Source organism: Venturia canescens, chromosome 1, assembly GCF_019457755.1.
Source record: "Venturia canescens isolate UGA chromosome 1, ASM1945775v1, whole genome shotgun sequence".
NCBI lineage: Eukaryota > Metazoa > Arthropoda > Insecta > Hymenoptera > Ichneumonidae > Venturia > Venturia canescens.
Genome location: NC_057421.1, coordinates 5,201,954 through 5,228,182, shown reverse-complemented (window position 1 = coordinate 5,228,182; position 26,229 = coordinate 5,201,954). Strand labels below are relative to the sequence as shown.

General features: G+C 38.4%; 2 protein-coding genes across 3 annotated transcripts in view; one reads left to right on the top strand and one right to left on the bottom strand.

The window, feature by feature from the left end:
- Positions 1–25,802, bottom strand: part of ldd (lipid droplet defective) — a 47,026-nt gene extending 21,224 nt beyond the window's left edge. Inside the window, exons 1-20 of one of the 2 annotated variants that reach the window (XM_043434041.1) lie at positions 25,482–25,802; positions 18,393–18,483; positions 17,385–17,608; positions 16,425–16,567; positions 16,163–16,293; positions 15,299–15,684; positions 14,275–14,592; positions 13,146–13,401; positions 12,862–13,059; positions 12,413–12,627; positions 11,993–12,203; positions 11,419–11,813; positions 5,174–10,489; positions 4,781–5,092; positions 4,487–4,625; positions 4,075–4,282; positions 2,450–2,590; positions 1,884–2,073; positions 1,494–1,691; positions 829–1,341 (exon numbers count right to left, since the gene is read on the bottom strand). In XM_043434041.1, the coding sequence (XP_043289976.1) occupies positions 829–1,341; positions 1,494–1,691; positions 1,884–2,073; positions 2,450–2,590; positions 4,075–4,282; positions 4,487–4,625; positions 4,781–5,092; positions 5,174–10,489; positions 11,419–11,813; positions 11,993–12,203; positions 12,413–12,627; positions 12,862–13,059; positions 13,146–13,401; positions 14,275–14,592; positions 15,299–15,684; positions 16,163–16,293; positions 16,425–16,567; positions 17,385–17,608; positions 18,393–18,455 (9,557 nt within the window). In that variant the 5' untranslated portion in view covers positions 18,456–18,483; positions 25,482–25,802. The remainder of the gene's footprint in view (positions 1–828; positions 1,342–1,493; positions 1,692–1,883; positions 2,074–2,449; positions 2,591–4,074; positions 4,283–4,486; positions 4,626–4,780; positions 5,093–5,173; positions 10,490–11,418; positions 11,814–11,992; positions 12,204–12,412; positions 12,628–12,861; positions 13,060–13,145; positions 13,402–14,274; positions 14,593–15,298; positions 15,685–16,162; positions 16,294–16,424; positions 16,568–17,384; positions 17,609–18,392; positions 18,484–25,481) is intronic. The other variant, XM_043434042.1, reaches the window with a different exon arrangement.
- vermilion (Tryptophan 2,3-dioxygenase vermilion) overlaps positions 21,144–26,229 on the top strand; it is a 32,696-nt gene continuing 27,610 nt past the window's right edge. Inside the window, exon 1 of the mRNA XM_043434044.1 lies at positions 21,144–21,522. The gene's annotated coding sequence lies outside the window, so the exon portion shown is untranslated. The remainder of the gene's footprint in view (positions 21,523–26,229) is intronic.

The window sequence follows — 26,229 nt, the reverse complement described above, 5'->3', positions numbered from 1 at the left end:
CCTTGTTTACTAAATCACACATTAATACAGCTACTGACGTGAACATATTCTGGCTTGAGAATTGTCTGTCGAGCCTTGAGGAGACTTGATTTCGCTCGTCAGACATTTTTCTTAATATTCAATATTTTAGCCAACCCAATATTTTCATCAAAGAACAGTCTGAGAATTTTGTTCGCTAATGGACTTATTGATTCTTTGTGCTTTCACATCTTTTCATAGTGCAATTCCGCGTTATTCAAGTAGTCTGGGTAATTTTCGCTCATAAATCTATACCGAAACTTTGTTTCATTTATGAGCCGACTACTTGAGTGACCAAAATTGAGTCAACCAAATAAGTCAACGAACTCATATGAAAATTGCTTTACACAAGCCTTTTCAGAGCGTTTATTTGCTTGTGTAAACATTTAATTGACCTACAATTATAATGAATTTCTTAACCACTTTATTCTAATCTTATTCTATCGTATCATTATTCTATTTAATTCTGTATTTTTACTGAACCAGGTATCTAACACTATGGTTAGTTTTCACAATCGAAATTTACAGTTGAACATAGTCAAATTTGACAAGCTCGAACACAAGCATTGATGACCCGCCAGAGTGTTTAGAAATGTACAGTACACAGTAGAATTTCATTCGCGCTTGTACAATTTTCATCGAGTTTTGAAAACGGAATTTTCTCTCGGTGTACGAAAAAAAGCATTTAAAAAGTTGAAAAATATAGTGAAAATGCACTAAAAATTCGTTAGTAGCAAGAAAAATGAAATCACTGAATAAATGATAACGAAAATGAAATGATTAGTCGAAAAAACAAAATAGTAATCTCACTCATTGGCTTCTCCGTGTTTCCCATTGAATGGCATAGTGATAACGAGATCGGTCGAGGATTTTTCATCGATGGTTGAATTCGGTACAGAATTTTCGACCATGGATCGTATCTTTTCCAAACTTTTCGGATCGATCGATGATTCCGGATAATGTCCAATTGGGAATTCGACGTGCAGCCAATAGCCGTGGCCATAAGTAACTTTGAGACTCAAGGGAGAGCCTGTGCACAAGATTTTTCCACGGTGCATGACGACGACGGTGTCACTCAACATGTCCGCCTCGTCGAGGTGATGAGTCGACAATAAAACAGTTCGGTTCACACGGTGCTGATCAATGAGACGCCAAATTCTTCGTCGTGCTGCTGGATCAACGCCGGCACCGGGCTCGTCTAAAATCACGAGTTTTGGCGACCCAAGAAAGGCCAATGCGACGCAGAGACGACGCTTCGTTCCTCCGGACAAACGATGCACTGGCTCGTGCTCTTGTCTTCCGAGCTCTAAAGATACGAGCATCCTGAAGCATTCGTTTTTCTCAATGAACTTTATCATTTCTATAGAAATTGGAACTTTCAGTTTTTTCCAACTTTTTTGGGAGAAAAACTGCAAAAATCTTTTCTCCCACAGATCCCGTTATTTCTCTTGCCATAATTATATAACGAAACTTACGAATTGACGTCTTTGAGCATGGCCTCCTCGTCACTCGGTCTCTTGAGCCTCGCGTAGAAGGTCATGTGCTCCCGAGGGGTCAAAGTGTCGATGAGAACATTCTCCTGGGGACAAACTCCAATGTCCGGTTTCGTATCCTCGTCACCGTTCAAATAAATTTCTCCGCTCGTTGGCGCCATCATCCCAGTGAGCATTTTACTGTTATTTTTGAATATTATTCAGTCAAAATGTGAAAGAGAGGAAAAAAGCTTGGTTATTCAAGGGGAATTAAGTAGCCATGGAGGTCTGATCTTTGCTGATGGCGATAGAAAATGATATTTCATGAAACTCGTGGAAAAATGCAAGTTCAAATTAGTCATTTCGGGTAGCAAAAAAATGGCGATTGCCTACATTATCGTTGTTTTGCCGGCGCCGTTCCTGCCCAGCAAACTGGTAACTTCGCCTTCGCAGAGTTTGAGAGTGAAGTCATCGACAGCGACAAAATCGCCTTTTTCGGTTTGAAAAACCTTGCGAACAGCTTCGAATCTGACACCGACCTGTTTTTCACTGACGATCATGCTGCCGGGATCACTGTCTTCGTCTGTCCTCGGATTGGTTGTGGGAAATCGTGTTAAAAAATCGGCCAAATCGATTCATTTTTCATGTATTCATCGTGAGATTCAGGTTTCGAAATAATTTAATTAAGAAAACACGATTAAATGAATTGCGGATGATTTTCAATGAATTTTGTGAGAAAGAATTTTGCGAGTATGATGTTTAAAGGAATGAATAAATTGACGTTACAAACGCATAGATAAAGGTTCGCATCAACGATTCCTGAATTATTTTGTGCTATGTTCTTTGTGATTTATCATGACACATTCCTGCGAGATGACAGACAAAAGCGAATGATTTAAATGATCTCAAGACACAGAGAAAAAAAGAGACATGGAAAATCATGCAAGACCTCATGATACCTTGGTAAGTGGCCGAAGGGTGCAGTACGTCATTAGTGTAATAGAGGCTGTTGACGAAGGCTAGGTAGCTGGGCCGTCCGTAGAGAGAACGGGTCTCGGCCCACCACAAGCTACGTGATCTCAGACCCCGAAAATCTCGGCCTGCAAAAATGTCTTTCTTTCCTTTGACCTCATACAAACGCTCGAAAACTCTTCATCTTCGATTTAACGCTAAATCTAGAGAAATTACTAAAAATCCGTGCTTGTAGTTTACAGAATCGTAAGATCATGAAATTCTAAAAAAAATTCGTTCTTGGTCGTTTTCCTGTCTGATCTAGCATTGGCGAGATATTCATCGAACAGTGTTAGCCAATGAGACGTGTCCGTCATAAGAGGCCCGCGCTAGGGGTGGGGGAAGACGTACCGCGACTGGAGCCCGTCGCCGGCGGCGCCGTATCCCCCACCAAGTCCCACATCACCGGTGAGTTAGACACGCCTTTAGTAAATATTTAATATCTCGTCAATGGTACATTATGATGAAGGCATTATACACACTTGCAGCGGACGAAAAAACGTCGTTTTCTTGATTTTTTTTTCGACAAGAAAATAAATGTTTATTGAAACATTGTGAACGATATTCATTAGTACATATGTTCATGTACTTGTACAATTGTTTTCATCAAAAAATTTCTCAAAATGGCACAACTCCAGCTGCATTCCAGTAGGACCTTTTGTTGAGCATCAGTTACAGTGGACATGATAACTAAAAAACAATTAATTCGATCCACAGGAAATTTATACCACTTATTTATTATAATAATAGCTTGGGCCTGGACGAAGGATCTGCAAAAATTTTGATTTAAAAAAAAATGCCGACAGTTTTAACAAAAAACTCATTTGTGTTGCTAAATTTTCGGTTTTTTTCTTAAAATTTTTTTTCCAACGAAATACGAAATCCTTCGTCCAGGCCCAAGCTATTTTTATAATAAACAAATGGTATAAATTTGATATGGATCGGATTAATAGTTTTTTAGTAATCGTGTCCACCGCAAAGGTATTTTTCAAAAAAGACGAGTCTGAGATAATCGCGGGGCGGTCGGTCGAAATACCAATAGCTACGAATCTAATGCTCCGATCTTTATGAAATTTGGTGAGAATATTTTTCAGACATTGTACTTGAAGAATATTTGATTAAAAAATGTTGGATTTTTCCGCCCATCACAAGTGTATACAAGGCCTTAAGGAAAATGGCTGAGAACTTTTCTCTTCAAAATCGCGCGATTAATCAATCTGCAAAATCTAGGCGCAGATACTGACGCACAATTCAAAATAATAAAAATGTATTTAAAATTCTCAGGCGACTTTCATCGATAATTAAGGTCGTTGCAATATCATTTTTTTTCATCTATCTTATCATCATCGTTATTCTGAATTTATATAAAATCCTGAAAATTAAGTTGTTATTTCAACGAACATGAAGTCTAATTTTCATTGCAATCACCATCACCAATGTTTTTGAAATAAACACGAGAAAAACCTTCACCACGCTTGAGAGCATTGAGAAACATGATAGAAGAAAAACGTTAGTTATCAATTGACAATCAGAATTGGAGAATAAGTGAAACAATGTTTCTTGTCCATCGTACCTGAGTTCGTGTAGCGGGCAACAAAATAACCGATGAAAGCGTAAATAATACCATCCAGAGCAATCATGAGGAGCACAAAACCAAGGGACATCGAATCCCCAGGAGTCGACTCTTCCCACAGCAAGTCCCAGGTCATTCCTGTGCCTTGAACTTCGCGTCTCACGATGTACAAACAACCGTACGAAAAGCTTGTCGACATGCTCAAACTCTGTATCAGAAAAAATGTGAAATATTCACGCAGGATACTTTGAACTGAATATTTTCTTAGAAATTTAAAGCATTCGCGAATCTTGTATATTCTCAAAACTTTTCAATTGATGGAACGAAATAATTGAAAGTTTCCATTGTAAAACACACGATTTTTGCGCAATGTGTTTTAATGTTAAGAAATATCTTAATTTCGCAGACTTACGATAAAAAATTTCCAGCCCAAACTCATGCTCGCCTCCATCGCAATGACTATGACGTAAGGCATGTAAGTGAGAAGAAACATTACGACTGTTGTTACAGCGGCCAAACTGGCCGAACTGAATATCGTTGAGATCATATAACTGTAAAAAAACAAATGACAATGTAGATACGCTGATTGTTTTTCCTGATTGAGAATAGTGTTGGAAATTCGTTTGAAAAAATATGCGATAAGATCCTCGTTGGCAAGAGAGGTCACTCACTTTTCTCAAGTCAGCTACAGCAAAAATCAACTCACCAAAAGCTGACGATGGAGAAAACATAATCGAGGAGCAGAAGCAAAAGAAGAAGAGGGTCGGTATGGGGCAAGATTTTCCCGGCGACAAGAATGATGCAAATGAAAATCATGACAATCGTCAACTCCATGTAAGTCGTAGCGAACCAGGCGAGAGTGTTGCGCCAAGGTTTAAGGCCCATGACACTCATCACCATGGAATTATGGGATTCGCGTTCCCAGACGATGTAACGAACAGCGGAGCCAACGCACATCATCAGCGCGAAGAAAAAGCAGACTATGACACCCTGAGACTCGTAGAGAGTCGTAATGAATCTGCGGAAAAAATAAAGTGACCTTGATGACCTGCATGTGCCATATTGAAGCGTGGGAAAAAAAAGTTTCGCAGGATCTTACGGAGTGCGTTTCCAGCAGGGGTAAGGCATCTGCTGTGTGACAGTTTTCCAGTTTTGTACTCTTCCAGATTTCTCTCGGATGACAGCGCGATCGATGGAGTCTTGAAGTTGTACGAAGCCTCGAAGGTAGCGGAGATCTTCGATGAAGCTGGCTTCGGGACCAGGAAGCCAAAACTGGGTTTTGAGTCTTTTAGTGGATGGGACATAATCGACATCCATACGAATTTTGTACACGACGTCGTCGTGCAGTTCGTCTTCCGGATCGTCGCCCGACGACCTCTTTGACCTTGATTCATCGTAAGGTGTCTCGACGAAAACGACACCAGCCAGAAACTCTTTGGTGTCGATGAGATTCCTAGCTTCGATTTCAAGGGCTTCTTCGGTGGCGAAGCCCTGGATTCTATTGACGAGAACACATTTTAAAAAGTCATTCAACATCCCGATCATGTCCGTTAGTCGAGTAGACTTGGAAAGCTTCCATGCGATGTCGCCGAGATCAAAGTTGCCGAAATCTGCCTCCATGCGACCGTTACTCATAGACTTGATGGCAATTCTCATGACCTTTGATGCCATGACGTCCTTCAGGTCCTTCAAGCTTTGTCCCATTTCCGAAAGGCTGGCCAACGACCGCAGAGTCTTCTCAAGGCCATCCATCAGGACACCGAACGTATCAATCTGGCTGAAAGTCTCGTTGGCGAAAGACATTATTCTGTTGACGACGCTCGTCTTAGGAGCGTACAGAATTCGACCTCTGAGCAGAGGTTTCACATAGGACCAAATGATCTTCCCTCCGCTTGTCGCTAAAAAGTTCTTGTAGGTGTCCTTGCAGAACTCCGTTGGCAACGAGGCCAGCTCTCTTGGGTCGTACGACTTTTTGTTGTCCTCGATGCTGCTGATGACCTTGTAGAATTCTCCACTGTCACTCAACAGTGCCTGGCCACACAACATCTTACTCGCATCCTGGAGGAACCTTCCTGTGGAAATCGTCTCTTCGTTTCCCTGAGAAAATCCATCTGCTGAAAATCCTGATGAGAGCTTGTCCTTGAAAAATGGAACCAGCTCAGCCGCGACCCCGATGCTATCGAAGACTTCCTGCCCCTCGATTTCCGTGAGGTTCGCGTTCTTCAGGATGTTCTTTACGTTGGCACTCATGAGGTTGCTGAAGATGTATTCGAAGTTGAGATTTTTAATGAGTTCTATGGTAACGTTCTGAGTCGCGGAGTCATTGAGGTCGCAGAGAGCGCTGCTAACTTGCTCAGCACTTGTTTCCGCAGAATCGAAACTCAGCATATCCTGCAAACGCTCTGAAGAACACACGGTGTCCTTGAGGCTGATAGCGCGACGCTCTTTCATGAACACTGAAAGCATGTCGATTTTCCCTTTGCTGATTGTGTTCGCGACTGCATCAGGGATGCCAATATCTTCAACGAGAAATCTTCGGAGGTCATTCCAATCGACGAACATCTCGGAAACTACGTAATTGAGATCGAGGAGGCCAAGATTCTTGAAGATTTCCATGCTCTCGAACGTTTCCACGATCTTACGAAGGTCTTCTCTCGCATCTTCCTCTTCGATGAACGGCGTAACGTCATCGACGATTTCTTTCAGCGCTTCGAACAGTTTGTCGATCGTTTTATCCTTCAACAGGTTGATGACACCGTCGGCTATGTCAGGAACACCAAGTGCGGAGGAAACGTCATTGAAGTCAACTTTACTTGCCACGTTCACCAAATTTCCCCCTTCCTCAAGGAAGGCAGCGAGGTGTTTGAGAGTTTCTCGTAACCAGTCGAAATTCCATGACGCGCTTCGACGCCACTTTCCAATTTTGTTGTCGATCGCTTCAAGGTCGAGGCTCTCAGCGAGGAGATCCGTGACGGTGGGAATCGAAGGATACTTCGCAGTTTTTGGATCATACTGCAGCAATTTATTCGACCTTTTAGAACTCAAAAAATCTCGGAGGAGTTCTTTATCGAGGCAGATTTTGTTAGCGGGGCACGCCGGTCCAGAAATCTGAGTGAGCAACAAATTCACGTTAATCGACGAGTTGGGAAGGCTTCTGTCGATTTTCTCGACTTGGGTTAACTTCACTACCTCCCGAACCGGCCGCCATATCGGGACAAACTTTTCAGCCACTCGCGTGAGATTCGACAGCTTCTCGTGACTCGTCGCCGTGTCGAAAACGTGGATGTTTTGCTGCAACGAATCAACGATCCCAATGAGAGCCTTGATGTAAAAACCAGTGCCGGATGACTCGGAGGCTCCCACCGCTTTGAAGAAACAGTCTGTAAGATTCTTGGCATTTCTTGGCATCTTGTAATCAACGATTATGTCAGCAACGTATTGAACAGCGTCTTTGACAGAGGACACGAACGGCTCAGGGTCATTTCTTTTGCTGAAGTACTGATAACCCTTAACCATGTTGATCGTCTTGTTCCAGTACAAATCTCCATCAACGATCTGCCGAATCTTTGAGTATTCCAATCGACTTATATCGCACAACAAATTCGAATAGATCTCATGACGAGAAAGCTGGGAATTCAAGATCTGCACGATGAAGCTGTTGCACCAGGTGCATGGTTGATCATGGAAAGTATTCTTGATTATGTCCTTGAATACAATGGCAATTCGATCGATGATCGAGTGGATCATCGGCTTAGGATTTTTGTTCTGATATTGATTCGTAAAATCAGTCCAAGTTCCAGCCTCGAACGATGTCCACCAGGATGGCACTCTGGCGGGTTGGGTCCCATTGTGCAGAAGACGTAACACATTCTTCTGGAGCTTGAGCATGAGTTGGAAGATTTCGGTCTCATTTGGCATGTCAGAATTCTCCCCATACATTTTCGAATTGGACGAATGCAAACTTCTGATCCAAAATGTGATTGGTAGAAGGTCATCGTAGCTCACACTCGCATTATCGTAGATGAATTTCTGACAGAAATTGCCGATGCTCGAGAGATAACCTTTCCGTCTAATGTAACCAGGTGGAATGAGATATTTGTCGATGTCACATCCATTGACACTTCCTTGAAGGAACCTCTTGAAAAAATCATTAAGTCTCTCAGAGTTAGCAAAAGTGTCGATGAACGTAACCACCAAATTGGGAGTGTCTTCTATCAGCGAGTAAACCGCTTTTGATCTCGGAGTCTCGTGATTGATTTTCATCTTTGACCAAACGTCTCCACCTGCAAAAATGTCGAAGAGGAAAGCAGCGATTTCTTGAGCTTGCATCAGGGTCAGAAGAGCATCCGATGAAATGGCTCGACCGACCTGAAAACTGCCATCTTTTCTACTGTAAGTTGTAGCTAATTTATGAGCCCATGATTTCTCAGCATCACGAATGTCTTCGGCCAGTGAAAGCCACGTGGTGGAGTTGAGAACGTTGGAAACTAGCTGGATTCGTTTACCGGAGGAAGTTCGACGATTTTCGAGAGCGTTGATGAACTTCGTTAGAGTTTTCGAGAGTGGCTCCACCTGGCGGAAAATCGGTGAGGCGTTGATCACTGGTTCGTAAAACTGGTCGCTGGTAGCTCGCCTGAGCAACTGATTGGCATCAAAAGTGCAGAGAGTGTCGAGAAAATGGCTCCTGTTTTCTCGTCTCCAGTAACTCGAGCGGAAACGATCGACGCACATAAAATGTCGGAGTTCTTTGAAACTGGGGATGGAATCTGTTGTGGTATTGTAAGTGGTCAAGCTAGACGCGAGTGCGATTGTTTCGACAGGATGTGATTCCAGGATTTTGAGCAATTGTTTGACATCGCCGCTTGGGACCAAGTCCCAAGTGTGCACCACACTGGCTCCAGGGTCAAGGTCATTCAAGGCATCGACCGCGTGGTCGAGGACTTCGGCGATGCCTTCGATCGCCAGTCTGTACGTCCACAGAGTCGTGTTTGCATAGTGGTTGGAAATGACTTTCGTAGTCTGACCGGTAAGAGCATCTTTCAAGAGGATCAAGCCCCGATCGAAGTAACGCTCGAGTGATGGCAAATCGATGACTCCGTCGGTAATCGCAACGTGGTTGAAACGATCGGCAAGTTGCCAAACTTCCGAGACGAGAGTAGCGAAGTAAGTTCGATACTGGGAAACCGGCTGACGCCAAACGGTCGTCAGCCTCAGGTAAAGATCGGTAAAAGCGTTGAAATTCTCCGGGTCACCATCGCAAGTCGTGTTCTTCAGCTTCAGATAATCCTCGCCGGAAAGACCGTACCTGTAGTCCTGGAACCAGGAAAAAATATCTGAACAAGCGATCGGTCGCTGCTGATTCCTCGTCTCGTTGTAGATTCGACTGTCCAAGCTCGGATCAGACATGCCGTTGAGAATCGTGGCCAAGATGAAGGGCCCTTTCTCGTAAACCACGCGGACGACACTCTTGTCCGTGAAACCCAACAATCCGAAGAGGCTCACACTCGTCGCATCCGGTCCAACAGTGTCGAGAAAAATCTTCGCGGTGTCGTGAACCATCCTGGTGAAGAATTTACCGATCACCAGGAAGTCGTCGATGTTACGTTTTCTGCCTAAAGAGCTCCAGGCATCCGCTGCGCTCCGATCGCTCTTCAGCACTTCCACATTCGCTTCGATTTCCGTGTCGATAAAATCGAAAAAAATGGCCGATCGATCCTCTACTTTGGAAGCACCATTTTCCATCATTTTTTTAATACCTGGCAACAAATCTCCGCTGTATAAAAGCGCACCTTGGTCATCGGTGACGGTAACGTTCTTGGAATCATTGATCAACTTCTCGATCTTATCGACCAGCATCCGGAATCTTTCGTAACCGCGTGTCCAGTTGAAAACTGGTATGGGAGTGAGGTTTTTGTTATTTTTATCAAAAGCACTTCGGACCGTGCTGAAAAGTTCGTGGTTCCTCCACTCTCTGACGAATGCACCGGGGTTGCAGGTGACCCTTTCGATCTCCCGGATCACGGCCTGACTCCCCGCACGGAGATTCAGAACGGCGCCGACACTCTGTTTCTCAATGCACGGCCAATTGACTTCCTGCGATGGATAATCCTTGAGCAAGGCCACGTAACTCATCGGGGACTTCGAAGTCATGAAGTCGATCAAATCAGAAGTCAAGGGTGCCAGATTTCTTAACAAAACGTCCAGCAATATTTCCGTCTGGGGCAAATCGTGTAAAACTTCTGATAACTTCGTCGAATGATTGCCCGCCCGGATCTGATCCACCACACGTTCAATCGTTCCTGCTACTAACGATGCTGCTCTGCCCAATGGATACAACACCTCCCAACTCGTTCTCTCCCTCACGTCGAATATCGGACTTTCCGCTATGTCCAAAATCTTGCATATGAATCCTACGCTGTTAAAAAGATCGAGATATCGGTTGTAATTTCTATGAAACCTTTCAAGCTCATTTTTTTAAGAGGAAATCATAATGCACTGTTGAATTCAACTTTTTTTACACATACAATCGATACCAAAAGCAGAGTAAGCAAAAATAATCTAATTCTGGATTAAAAACTGGTCTGCGTAGTCGGGATTTTGATGAATGTTTCTAATGAGATTTCTTTTTTCTTTAAGGTAGCTCATGCACGAAACGATTTTCTTAAGAAAGTCTTGAAATTTACACAGAGTTTAAATGGATAGTCGACTGACACGCGTATCAAATTTCAAAGGATTCGTCTTTTAGTTATTCAGATAAACGTGTTTAAGTATGAAAAAAAATTCACAGGGCTTCAGGGGCTATGCGTAAAAAATCGTTCTTCTTTCCATATAACGAATGAACGCTTCTTACAAAGTTCATGAAAAAGCACACAATAACAATGAAGTATATAATGAAGGTCTGGGACAAAATTCGAGACGATTGTCTCACTAGTAATAAAAATATATTACGTTTATGATTGAACGAAATCGGTAATGAGCACTCGTGAAACCTCACATTTGCCCATTTCGGCATTTTTTTTCTTCTTGACTTGGCCCATTCCTGTCATAGCCTTCTGTCTTTTCATTAACACTTTTTTTCTTTATCCATTTCCCTGTATGTTTTTAGGCAGAAACGAATGAAATCTTGGGTTCAGTCAGCGACGGATCCCCGATTAATTAATGGCTCGGGATTTCATTCGCCAAAAGATAAGTTGAAAAAATGTATTTACCATTTTTAATTAAATTTAGAGTGATAATATCTTTAATTAGGAAGTGAAAATCGGTCCAATTTAGACACCTATAAAATACGATCGTTCAGGCATGATCTACCTTAAGATATTCAATGGACGAGGAAGAGTTATTTACCTGATTTCCCAAGCGTCGCGTATGCTAAGGTCTTTGGTCCACGATCGAACGAATTTCTTTTTCAATTCGACCAAACGTTCCTCGTCATAATGTTCGTCAATTTGGGGCAAAAGTGTTTCAATGTATTCGTAAATCTCCAAAGTTTTTTTGTTGAAACTGGTCCAATTGAAAGCCCCTCTATCTCTCATAGCGTGGTGGATGCCCGCCCCGGTTTCATTAGCCTCGAATTCCGTTACGTTAAATTGCAAATCTGTCTGCACTGATTTGGCCAGGCGACAGATGAGATCTTTCAGCAAGGTTGCGTTCGATCGTTCCGGAAAGTTGAGGAGATCAGGGGGATTATCATTAGTGCAGTAGGAAGCAGTGAAATTGGAATATTCTAGAATTTTCAGTGTCTGAAAAAAAATAAAATCCCCATTCAAAAAACCCATCAACCAATGAAACCCTAAACGAGCATTTTTCATCTCCCTAACGGTAATTAGAGTAGGAAAAAAAATTGAAAAATCAATTCATCTGGTAAAATCATTCTTGAAAGAATTCCTCCTCGGCGAAAGTAATTAAAAATAATCGAAACCTTCTTTCGATCAGCTACTGTCATGTAGAACGATTCGATGAGCTCAGACTCGTGTTCGCGAACTTTTCCAATCCAACTCGTAGGATGTTCGCGAAGGTCGAGGAGTATCATGTCTGCTATCATATCCATGTGTTGCAGATCCGGTTTGATAGTAATGTAAGAAATACTTCTCATACCCGCAGCTCTAGCCATACTGAGATGAATTCCGAGTCTGGAAGAAGACACAAAAAATGCGATCGAGTTTGACATCGTCGATGAATTGAATTTTCAATCATCAAATCTTGGATCAACGATTCAACTGTAAATTTATGAAAAATTGTTCTGTACATAATTACAAAGAATCAACGATTTTTCAAGTTTTCTCTTTTTTTTCGAGTTTAAAATGCCTGTGAAAAAATTGCATAAGATTTTTCGTCTCACACGTCAATTCTGCTCTGAATTCGTGTATCCAAGAAAACTTCGTTCCACTCTTCGAACGTTCCAAAAACACTCCAGTCCGGCCATTTCGGGGAAACTTTTTCCAGATAAATGACGAAATTTTTGACACTCGTAACAAGAGACGTCAAGTTTGATTTGTTGATCCTGACCGGCTGACCCAGTGCCATGCTGATGAATGTCGATAGTGTATCGTCCACCTGTCGGTGAGAAGTCATTAAATTCAGTTTGCAGATAAATTGATCGGTTCCAACGAGAATGAAATATCGTTGATTTTCTAGTGTTCTTGTCTGTGCAACGTTTTAAAATGAAAAACTGTCAACCAACGAAAAGTGGACCGATGATCGAATTTGTGGAGTTTCACTGAAAAGGATGAATCTCCGATTTTAGTTTTATCGAACTAAAAACCATAGTTTTTGTCAGAATCTTCTCACGTTTTGTCTGAAATTATCAAATTCGAAGGTTCCATAGACGTCAGCAACAAATGATTTTCCGGAATCGCTGCAAAACGCTTGTTTGATGATTGACGAATTGCCTCCAAAATCTTTGAATCGTTGAAACATTTCATCGAGAATGGCCTCCTGACAGAACAACTCTTGTGGTTTCTTTGTTCGCAAACCATCCACCAATCGCTGAAAAGAGAAAAATCGTTTCGAAATTATTATTGTTTATTCATTTTGGTTTTCGTTGCCTTTTGAACTTGCTTGTCAAATCTTACTTCAGTGAAATCTAGTCGAGAAATCGATTGTACGATGGTTCGAAAAGCCTCAGGATTAACGGTCGTCAAAATATTGTTAACTGTCGCTCTATTGTTGAGAGAGACGTTGTAGAGTCTTTCAGCTATTTCCTCGTGGATGATGGCCACGTGATGAATAATGCGAATGACATTTTCGCTCATCGAGACAACGTAGGTGAGCACGTTCATGATGTTCTGGGGAAAAAAGTCTCTCAGGCCATCCAAAACCTCAGTGGCTCTGAAAAAATTGATTGAAATTGAAGAATGGTTTGCACATTTTGAACCTCATTTGCTTTTAAGGCCTTATTATACACTTGTGGTGGGCGGAAAAATCGAACATTTTTTTATCAGATATTCTTCAACGTCTGAAGAATATTCTCACCCAATTTCATAAAGATCGGAGCATTAGATTCGTAGCTGTGGGTATTTGAACCGACCGCCCGGTGCGCGTGGTTGTCAATACTTGAATCTTTAAACGCGATTATCTCAGAATCGTATTTTTTGAAAAATACCTTTGCGGGGGACACGATTACTGAAAAACTATTAATCCGATCCATACCAAATTTATACCATTTATTTATTATAAAAATAGTGAGGGACTGGACGAAGGATTTCGTATTTCCTTGGAAAGAAAAATGGTAACAAAAAACCGAAAATTTAGCACCTAAAAAATGAACTTGTTGTTAAAACTGTCGCCTTTTATTAAATCAAAATTTGTACAGATCCTTCGTCCAAGCCCAAGCTATTACTATAATAAATAAGTGGTATAAATTTTGTATGGATCGAATTAATAGTTATTCAGTTATCATGTCCACTGATGCTCAAAAAAAGGTCCTACTGGAATGCAGCTGGAATTGCGCCATTTTGAGAAATTTTTTGATGAAAAAAATTGTACAAGTACATGAACATATGTACTAATGAATATCGTCTCCAATTTTCTTGTCGAAAAAAAATCGCAAATGACGTTTTTTCGCCTGCTGCAAGTGTATAAAGGCCTTAATAATTTTTAGAAAGTTTACTTTTAATAATTTCATAAAATTTAAGAACACAAAAATAACGATGATAGAAGCAAAGTCAAAAATCTTGCACAAAAAATAATGTTGAATCACACATTTTCAGCTGATCCTCGTTACGATCGATGATCCTGTTCGTAAGTTTGACAGCGTCATGCAAAACGGCATAAGTCGAATCTAAAATTCGCGTGACGTCATCGTATCCTTGCAACCGAGTTGAAATATTGCTCATGTCGTGGCCAACTTTTTCACTCAAATCCACGATGCGAGGACTCGATTCATGCGACTTTTTTTTCAGCACAACATCGTCGATCATCTCCAGCAAGGAATTGAATTTCACAAGGCCATGACGAACCAGTGGCCAGTCCTGGTTCGTTGAAAAAATCGGCTCGAGCTCATCTATCGTTTTATTGATCCTAGACAAAAAAAATTGTAACATTTCGTTGAGTTTTACGACTTGAACTTCGAAATGAAAACAATTAGCATTTTTTGGCTGCTTGTTCGAACGATTAATAACCAATGAACCCATTTTTTTCATCGTAAATACAACGTCACGACCGAGTCACGACTGCATGTTTTTTAACCACTATTTTTTTATATTTGACATTTTTATATTAAATCAACCAGTTTTTTATTCGAAAGTACCTCAAATTATGCATTGATATCTGATCAACACTTTCCAGGAGTAGAGTTGATTTATAAGTTTTCAATAATAATAAAAAAAATATTATTTTAAGCTACATTAACAACTTGAGTGTTCTGGAATTATTGTTCTGAAAATCAAGATAAATCTGCATTGTCTACGAGGAGACGTGCGAAAATTCTACGCGTTCGCTAAGATCGCTTTGAGAGACCGTTAGCAGCAATTCTAGTCGTCAATGAGAAATTATTCCATGACGCAAGAAAATACGTCCGTTTCTATGGGCAATTCTGGGTGAAATTGGATCGAATCCAAATTTTTTTTTTTCAATATTTGTATAATGGGAAAAAGTAGAATAAAATGAAAAATGCTCGAATGAATTGATAACTTTATCGATTTTTTTTTTCAAACAAAGACGATGAAATTATTATTTTTTTTTTTTTTACAAGAATCTCTAGACTTGTCTCAGGAGGAAAACTCACAAGGTCAGATCGATTCTATCGAGGCTGACGTTTCTGAAGAGCGCAACGATCTTCGGCAGCCATTCTTGGAGTTTCAATTCCGTGGGAACGTATTTCTTGACGGTTTTTAAATCCAGAACGGTATTGAGAGCTCTAACGAGATCATCGATGAAGTCATAATCATGAAATTTCGCCGTTGCCCGACCGACCATTTCCAAGAGCCCAGAAAAGTCGAGATGCCTCGTCAGATGCTCAAGAATGTCGGGTATTTTTTTTGAGTCTATGTTGCACAAAATTTTTGATATTTCCAAAAGATCCTCGTCGTTCTCGAGGAGCAGATACTTCTTCAAACTCTCCGGTGAACATATCACTCCATCCAGATTCGACGAACCGAATGTCTCTATTAACTACAAAAGACAATTTCAATTTTAGTACTCAATAACAATGATGATATGACAATAAATAAAAATGATTATTTCAAAACAATTACCAATAACTTATTTATAAATCAATAATATAAATATATTTAATGTTAATATAAATTTATGTAAATATTTATTTATTTAAATTTATATATTTTTCTCTTCTCATATTTTAATGTTAATTTTTTTTATTAACTATTTCCATTATTTACAATATATTAATTAATTAAATATATTTAATAAAATTTTTATAATTCTTATTATTATTTGAAAATTTAATTTTTTTCCAGATAATTATATTTATAAACCCATATAAATAAATAAAAATTGATATAAGTATGAGAACGAATTCTTTTTTTGTTTTTTTAATCAAAATAGTTATATTGTTGCACAAATAATTTATTTTAATATTAATTTCAAATGGTTTATATGTTTGGGTGAGAATTTTGGAACATCGACTCACATAATACAGCTTTATCGACGCGTTCATCAAACCGTCAATCAAATTGTCCTCTGCTTTTGGTAAATGAAGCCTCAGAACGTTTTTTATGATTTCGTGATTGTTGAACAAATCTCCAAGGCGAATTCCTCTCTCTATCAATTTTTATGCAATGAAAAAAAAACACGAGTGATAATTCATGATGGAAATGCAATTCTTCGAGTGACTACTCATCAACTTCTCGGAGGCTTTGAACCAGATGAATGTGGAAAGAAAAAATCATTACCGAACAACTTTTTGATCTCCGGTTTCGTGAGAATTTGAGCCATGGATTTCAGTAGCTGAATACTTTTCGGTAACGTTTTTACAGCCGTGATTATCGTCTCGTTTCCCAACACCGGTTGAAGCTCTTTCATAAGCGGCCCAAGACTGTGTTTCAACGTGACAAAAAAAATTGAAACGAAATTAATGGAAATTGTAATCTGCAGAGGAATTAAATTCTTCTTGAAAAGCTGATTACTTGGCTCGCGAACACTTCGTCATTGAAAACTCGTACTTATTAGTTGAATGCATTTTGTGGATTCGAATGAAATGATACAACTTACACAACAGTGTGTGAACTCACTTTTCAATCCCAAATAAGCCTAAACGAGCCCAAAAAACCCAAATAAAGATCTTGACCCCTTAAAATCCCTTAAACAATTATTTAAAGGGCTGAAGTTTCGATATAAATTTATGAAAATGGACATACTGGAGGCTATTCTTACTTTTCGAGCCCAAACAAACCCAAATAACTGTTAGTTTGTTTTTCAATTTTCGATTGATTTTTATTATCAATGATTTTTCAAATCTTTGATTATTTTCATTTTTAATAGTCTTTTTTCGTTTTTCATGAATTTTATTTTATACGATCGAATTTCAATGAACGACGCAATAATATTTTTCCAAAATTTCTCTCATTTGCAACAGAACAAAACTTGAACAGTTGGCTCCATAAAATGTTTAGTTTATCGATTGATTGACTCAGTAATCGAAATATTTTGACTTCGAAATCTTCAATTCATCCAGATTGGACAAAAAAGATTACAAAAATCAGGTTTAATGTAAAAAAAACGAAAATACAGTTCTTTATTTCAAAACTGAAAATAAAAGGAACGTGATAAAAGTTTCGCGACCGTGACAGGTGAGGATCTCAGTTGCGTGTTCACTCCCATTCCCAGATAATAAACTCAAAGGTGAGACTCACGTGGAGTTTTTGTAAGTCGGCAATTCTTCGTACTCGTCGAGGGACTCGCAAGCGTTTCCGAGGCTGCATATATAGCTCTGTACGAAAGGCAGGAGTCCATCGTGAGGCATGAGCCTCGAAGGAAATTGGCAGGTTGGATTGTACTCCGGATCGACATTATCTCGGACGGTGTACAGCAGCAGAAATACCGCGATCGGCCAAAGGAACACCAAGCCAAGTATGGCCTGAGAAAAATCATGAAATTTCGCACAATTTAAAATATGAAAAACGATTATAAAAATGGGACAACAAACTGTGAAAATCGACGATAAAATAAAAAAACATTAGAAATAATGAAATTACAATTTTGTGTCCATTCAATTTTGAATTTTCTTCCACCGAAAATCTAAAAAATTCATAAAAATTTGTTTATCCAGTTACTCCTTTTCGATCGGAAAATAATATTTTATTCAAAATATGTTTACGTCAATTTTGGGAGCTCAAAACGAGTGAAACTTCTTGAAAAAAAGCTACTCATTTCCGGTAGAAAAAGAAAATTTTTTTTTCAATGATTCTAAACCGAATTTATTTTCGATGAAACGTCACGACGATAAATCAGAGTCCACAAAAACAGTATAATTTGGCGAATTTCAAGCTACTGAAACGAGGCGCTAAGATTGAAAAAATTATTATTACGATTTCAAGGATCAAGACGAGATTCTGAAGCTATGAAAAAAATGATGCATCGTCTCAGCGACTAACAACGCGAGCAATTACAATCTTCACCAGATGTCCCTCAACACGATAACACGCCATCAATAAAAATGTCAATGCGGTTTTCTCTCTTTATAGGATATCGGAATAACTGTGTTTATTCTTTGCTCGGTTGCTCAACGCGATTATCGAAGGTCACTTGAAGGAGGAATTACCTGGACGGATAATTAAGTTAAATGAAAGAAAAATTCAAGTTAATTGTAGAAAAATACAAATTTTCAATAACCAAGAAAACTCGCTTCTCGATTGACTCACCGGACGGCGTTTTCGGACTACATAATTTTTCCAGAGGAGGAGCCCGAGTTGGCCGCCTCTCATCTTCCTCTAGACAGAGGTTTCTCACCACCTGAAATATGGAACGATCGATAAGGAAACCGGAAGTTCGTGTCACAATTCGCAACGAGTTCAAAAAAACTTTTGGCGCGTCGATGAAAAAAAGTCATTAGGAAAGTCAAGTTTGGTGAATGAAATCGTTTCGTTTTCGTTGTGTAATCGACGATATTTTTTCGACCTTCAAAATCGTCGTTCCAAATTGGAACGCCAGTAGAATTTTTATTTTCGAATTCCGAAAAATTCTCGTGCATTTGACGTATGAATTGATGAAAAAACCATTCAACTCGTCTGGAATAAATTTATGCAGCGGCTCGACATTTTCGAGATTTTTTTCCCCCTCAATAAATCTTTCCTCTTGGGGATCGCAAAATTGAGAACCCGGAAACAGTTCGTGGGCCCCCAAGGATTGCTAATTGAACCACTCTCCGTTTCACTCTGTTACGATAATCCTTCCATTCTCTGCAGCAACTTTGTTGATATATTTATTATTTCATTTTTTTTAATTAATTAAATAACGAGTAATAAAAAAAGTGGAATAAAAATGAAAATTATTAAATAAGTAAATAAAAAAATGTTAAAATAATTAATTAAATAATAATTAGCAATTAGTTAAATAATTAAATAATTTGCCCTTTAAATAAATAAGACCTTTAAGCAAAATTTAAAGGTTTGTTTTATGTTTTCGTCGTGTTTCTAAAGACCCAAAAAATATTTTCTTTCAAATCAACGAAAGAATACATCGAAATAACAAATTTTTTGTCTACCCATTTTTTTTTAATAAAAACATCAATGCACTGATTTTTTATAATCGCGCCAAGTATTAATAAAAAAATGGAATGTTTAATTTGAAGAAATTTGAAAATTTATTTCATCGAAAAAAATGAATTGATAAAAATTCACATGGAACGTTGAGAGTATGCAGAATGAGATGAGACGATGCATGATCGAGCTCGAGAGAAGACTTGGGAGATGGAAAAAAAACAAAGAAACAGTGGAAAAGGGAAAGAGGAATAACTCAAGGAGGAAAGAGAGAGTTCAAGAGAGAGAGAAAAGGAGCGGACGAGAGAGAGAGAGAGAGAGCCAGAGAACCGAGGAGAATACTCGTCCAAGGAATTCCTTCGACGTAGAGAGTGAAGGTTTGAACTATCGTGTTTCTCTTGTCTTCTCATTCCTGTGCTTTTGAGTATGAATAGTTGTTACATCTCTACTGCTTCAGCAGCAAGTACACTACAATTTTCGAGCCTCGAGCACTTTGAGCTGGCATAAATTCGTGTCATTTTTACGTTCCAAAACCCTGACCCTTTTTCACTCGTACCAACGTTTTTCATATTTCCACTTTTCCTCGTCAAAAACGACGAAGCATTTAAAGATTTTTTGATCTAACGATTCTCTTCGGGTATCACCAATTCAATCAAGATCAACCAATTGATCAAGACTTTATTTATATAGCACAAATTCCTCTTTAAAAAAAAAATTAATATTGAAAAAAGTTGACGAAAAACAGGTGATTGCTGCGTGTCAGATTTTGATTTTATCGAAAGCCAAACGAATGGACGAAATTTATTCCACGAAGCTTCCAAAAATTTGGAATTTCTTCGCATTTCGAATGGATATTTGGAGCAATTGCGAGTCCCGGCTTCTCCACTTTGTCTCGATAACTCCTTAATTAAACATTCTCTCCGAAGGACAAAATTATACGAACGAATAAAGAATCGTTTTACGAGTGTTGATGGTTTTTTTTTTCAGGAGACCGTTGAAAATGCTAAATGTCATGTTTGTTTCGATTCCCATCGATTCCGAGCCCGAGCACAGACTGGCTGCGATGGGTATGAAGATGTTTATGAGAGTGAAGTGAACCGGAGAGTTCTCAGCTCTCAGCTCGAGATCTACGAGAGCAATCTCGAGAGGGTGATGGGACAGTCATGAATCGAGTCCTTCATGTTGATCGCTATATTTATTCACGAATAGGCCTCTTAAGGAGATAAAAAAATCATTTTTCGCCTGAATCGTTTTGAGATATTAAATAACAAGTTTGGTTTAAATTACCGAAACCACAGCGAGACGTAATTCGATATTGAGCTATTTATTAACCGACAGAATGAAACAAATTTTGTTTACAACTTGATTAGTTTGAAAAATTAAAACGGTGAAACTATTCGTACGATTTTTCACTTGTCAAATTTTCATATTTATTTAATATTACGTTTTAAAATGAATTTTATCCGGAAAAAACATTTTCTCTTCCACTTTTATGCCTTGAATTGAATATTTTTTTTCGAAAAATGAATGAAAAATTGAAAAGCAATGAAAAATTGATGTAAAATTAGTGATAAAATATATACAAAATTCTTGAAATTTGCGTCTTATGAAAAATCGATGGCGACGTTTCACAATAATCTCGACATAATCGTAATAAATAAAAAATGAGCAGCAAATAAGTTTTCCGAGCGTATACGGAAAAGTATATATTCAGTAATTCATGTCAGCGGAAGTACGAGTCTCACGTTCGACCGAAATTTCAGCGCGAGAACGCACGAACTTGAACGTGCCTTATCGAACCTGAGAACAGTCGCATTAACTTCAGCACTTGAAGAGGTCTATAGAGCCGAGTTCGTAGATTACGAGAAGAAGGCGAGGCGTCAAATCCAAATAAAACTTTGACAGAGCCAGTAAAACTCTGACGTGATTCTTCAATGAAATTTTCACGAATTTCCCTCTTTCGAAGATTCCGAGTAGAAAAAAATGGAAAAATCGTTGATTTTCGAGCCCCAAAATGTAGTTCAATCCAAACCATTAGAATCGATCAAACGCGATTAAAAAACCGTGAATTTGGGCTGAACTGCTGTTTCTTTCGAGCCACCGAGATCGTCTAAACAGAAGAAAGAAATTTGCACCTGATTTCACCAGCTCTAATTAGTGTCTAAAAGGTTCGGGGAACGTTTGTAACGAGAACGAGCTTGGTGCGAGGAAGAATGAACGAAATTCTTGGTGAATGAAAAAAGAAAAGTTTGTGATAACAAGCGAGGAGAGCTCTGGAATAAAAACGACGAAGGTGACCGCCGTGTGAAGAATACTTTCACCTCGGACTAGTGCAAATCGGATTTTAGTCCACGACGTTTTTACTGTACATATTTACTTCATGTGAATTCAATGTATTTCGAAATAGATCGAGTGGATTTTCATTGAAAATAGAGGCTATATATGGGGCATTCGAGGCCTTTTGATTTGACGGAAACTTTTTGTCTTTTTCTACTGTACCAAAGAAATTTTGAAGAATTTTTTCACACTTTTTTTCCCTACCAAAAAGTAGTTGTGAATTTAAAAAAAAATGGAATTATTTTTGTTGAAGGTGACGTGACGCTTTCGAAAATCGACTTATTGGGAGGTTTTTGTTCAAAGTTTTGTCTTCGAATGTACTTTTCAAAAAAAAATATTGGAAAGTCATGCAAGTCGATCTTCAACGTTTTTTTTTTTGAAATTTAGATAAAAAACGAAAGTTTTGGGATGATTGCGATTTTTAATTGTTTTTTCTTTTCTGCGTAAGAAATTTTGACATTTTCTACAAATTCTCCGAAATTTTCAAAGTGGGATCTCGTCGCTTTGTATTCTTTTTTTCCATTACAAAACAAAATTTTTTTTTCAATTCGGCTCATCTTTAATGACACCACTTTGAAAATCTTCGAGGAGGTACCGAGAACCTTAAAAGTTGAAAAACAATGATAATTATAAATATGAAAATCGATAGTCGTTGGAAAAATTTCTATTTTTTCCATAATATCAGAATAAATTAAAGACTAAATATTTTTTCATTATTTTCGATTATTTTTTTGATACCCAAAAAACACACTTTATTTAATAATTTTAACTACAGAATCTATAAGTACATGAAAGAAAAAAGCGTAGAGTGTAAAAGGGAAAAACCCAAATGAATTTTATTCCGATTAACCTGCTTCTGAATTTTTTGAATAATTTGACCAAAAATTATCCAAATCATAAGTTCTATTCCATTTTCTCTTTCCAAATGTAGTGTAGAAAAATACAAAAGATTTTAAGGACTGCAAGCCAATATTAAAACAGTATTTAAAAAAACGTCCCAATAAGTCAATTTTCGAAAACGTTGTGTCCCACTGAACAAAATATCCCCATTTAAAAAAAAATTCACAACTATATTTTTAGGTGGGAAAAAAAAATTGTTAAAAATTTCTCTGGTACAGCAGAAAAAAGTAAAAAAGTTTCCCCCCAATTGAAAGGGACCGGGTCCAAAAGTCGTCGATTCAGCCTGGAACGCCCCACACTTGTGTGTATTTTGATCGACGTGTGCGTCTGTCGCGAATACTCGTCGATCGAAAAATGCGTGACATCAATTTAATTTTCTATGTAATCGTATCACGCGAATACTCGTCGATCGAAAAATGCGTGACATCAATTTAATTTCTATGTAATCGTATCACGTAATCGTTACGAAAAGCTTTAACTCTCTATTGTATATCAAAGCCTCATAATCGTTGGTGCGAACGTGTTATCGCAATTGCAGACAGTCGATTGACGATCGGTGGCCAATTCCGACGAATTTAACGTCCAAATCCGAAATTGAGCTCAATTTTGTTCTTTTTTTTTGCTCCTTTCCATTCGTATACAGAACGACCGAAAGGGAGCGTCTCTTTTCGTGATTTTTCTGTGATCGTGCGTGGAAAGTTTGAATAGTTTTTTTAAATACCTGAATTAGGATTTAGCAAACTTTTCGGATAGTGCACCACCGTCGATTATCGAATTTTCTATTCAAATTTCTTTGTCAGTTGCAAACATCGTTTTTTTCAATTTATATAAATCTAAAGAAAAATTCACACGATTTTTTATGAACTTGAGGATCGTTTATAATCCACATCGCTCTGGGCGAATAACGAATATGAAAAATATCTCAAATTTGTATAGAACAGCGAAAAATCATGAGAAAATGTAGCCCAAAACGAAACGTTCCTCCAAAGAATTCGTCGAGTTTTTTCGACAACGTAGAAAGAGAAATTCCGGTTGATTGATCGAATAAAAATGAATCTGTTGAGTAGGAGGAATAACGACGATGCTCATTTATCGTCGAGCGGATCGTGAAACGCATATAATTAAGCTTTCCATAGGCTTGGTGGGGGAAAAACTGAGTTCAGGGTTCAAGAGCAATGGCGTTCGTGGTGTTGGTTGGATCTAGTAAAAGCGTCTGCATTGTCCTCCCCCGGTCGATATGATCGATCGTCTATGCCACGTTCGAACGTTGTTTTTCTTGTTTACGACAAAACCTGTTTCCCCACTTAATCATTTTTCCAGGTATCTCATCTGCTCCGACGACTCTTACGCTGGTCCCAATCACTCGCAACTTCCTGCAAATATCGACCTCATTTTTTTTGCTCCTCAGACGAAACTTGACGACAGAAAAAAATCGTTAACTCGCCGAAAAAATGGTTCTGATACGCGAAAATCGATCGAGGACCACATATTTTTACTAGAATTCGAACATAAATCAATTTAAATGATTTATTAAAATTTTTTTATTATTTTTTATTTATTTATTTTTATTAATTTGTTGTTATTTATTATTTGTCATTAATATTTAGTATAATGACAGATTCGTGAATCTTCGAATTTGAATATTTGAGCACATCGTTTAAGGTAACATTTAAGGTACTGCATGCTAGTCAAATGAGTGCTAAATTTTCAAAGCTCTTTTAGACCAAGTTCAACGTACCGATTAAACTTATTGTTAGTAGATATGTATTCAAGCATATTTAATTAACGTGAAAAAATATTTAAAATGATAGTTTTGCAAAACTTTCAACTGACAGATGCAAATTTCCATGATGACACATTTTCACAGCTATTTTTCAAAGAATCATCTGTATTTTTTAACCGATTTTATTGCACCAAGTCTCATTTTGTTCCTCAACTGATCCTCTGCGAATTCACCACGTAGATTTTCCTTTAAACTCATTCCTTCAGAAATTATGAATGAAAAAGTTTTTTCACTCAATGAACAATTAGCTGCAACAGTGAAACGATCAAGTTAAAAAAACAACTACATGGTGAATTCGTAGAGGACCAGTTGACGAACAAAATGAGACTTGTTGCAATAAAATCGATGGAAAAACGCAAATAATTCTTTGAAAAATACCAGTGAAAATGTGTCAGCGTGGAAATTTGCATTTATCAGTTGACGGTTTTGTAAAACTAGCGTTTTTAATATTTTTACATCTTAATAAAATATGCTCAAATACAAATGCACTAACAATACATTTAATCGGTACGTTAAACTTGGTCTAAAAGCGTTTTGAAAATTTAGCGCTCATTTAACTAGCATGCAGTACAGGAGTTACCTTAATCGCAATTTTCTAAATTTCTTTGGCCTCGCTGATCGAACCTCGATTATTGTGTTCGGAGGAGGAAAACCGTGATGAAAATTCTCAATCGTCGTGAAAAAGGCATTGGTATAATCTTGTGTGTGACGGTCGTAATATCAAGCAAATTATCGACGAAAACGTGAAAAGTGCATTAAATAAAATGTGCAAGGGGTCGATTGCAGCATCGATTGTAACGCGTAATGGATACAGTGCGCAATAAACATCTGATGATCGGTCGTAATATTTCTCGGTACGTAGAAGTTGGAAGTGACGAGACTGTTGACAAAACAATTGGCTCCAGTTTGAGGATTATCGATCCATCATTGAGGGGAGAGAAATTAGCGAGTTGTGATTGAACTCGAAGGAAAGGAATCCCATTGGAGAAGTCATAACGAAAATTTCATTCGTTGAAAAGAAAAGAAAATAAAGGGCAGGAACAGCAGGGATTTCAATCGTTCGAAAACAAATTTCGAATTGTTGATAATGAAAAGTGAGCTTTCGTCGTATTTTTTGGATCATTCGAAGGCAGATCAATATCGATTTCGAATTGTTGATAATGAAACGTGAGTTTTTGTCGTATTTTTTGGATCATTCGAAGGCAGATCGATATCGATTTATAAAAACTCACTTTTATTCGGCACTCATGTGAGAAAAATTATAATCGTCACCAAACAATTATTCCAGTGAACAGGCCTCGCTCTTGTTTAACCCTTTGTTCGTGCAAATGTTCGTTATTCGAAATTTAGTTTCATCCACTTTCTAATTAATCGCTTTGCTCATTAAGGATTTACACACGAGTGCAAATGTACATTTGGATTGTTTCTTTTTGCTCACCAACCACAAAATCACACACTGTCAAAACTCGCTTTCAGACCTTTCGATCTTTCTCTTTCACTCTCGATCGATCGTACACGGTTCTCAACACACTTGGACAACCGACCGTGTGAGACTGTAGTCGCAACGCAACTGAAACACCACGTGGACCTTCCTCACTCTCTCGACACTCGAGACTTGTAAATATGTATTTGTTTCTCCCGTTCCTCCAACGTAGAAAGAATGAAATCTAACTGTTTCGTCCCTTTTATTCTGATTCAGTAATTTTCCTCAATTTTTCGTGCGACCAAAACATTCGAATGTCGATTCATATAATAATCTGTTAAGGGGTCCACCCTAATTAGACGCCCAAAAAAAAGACTATTTTCACGATTTTTTTTGACCGGTATAAATTATAAATATGAATATAAAAAGTGTTAGGCCTTAAAAATACACCCGTAAAATAGACAAAAAAGTTTTCTTTATTTTTATTCTACTCAGTTTTCGTGCAGAAAAATGGGGGAGAAGACGGGTCCGAAATAAAAATGGGTGAAATGGGAGAA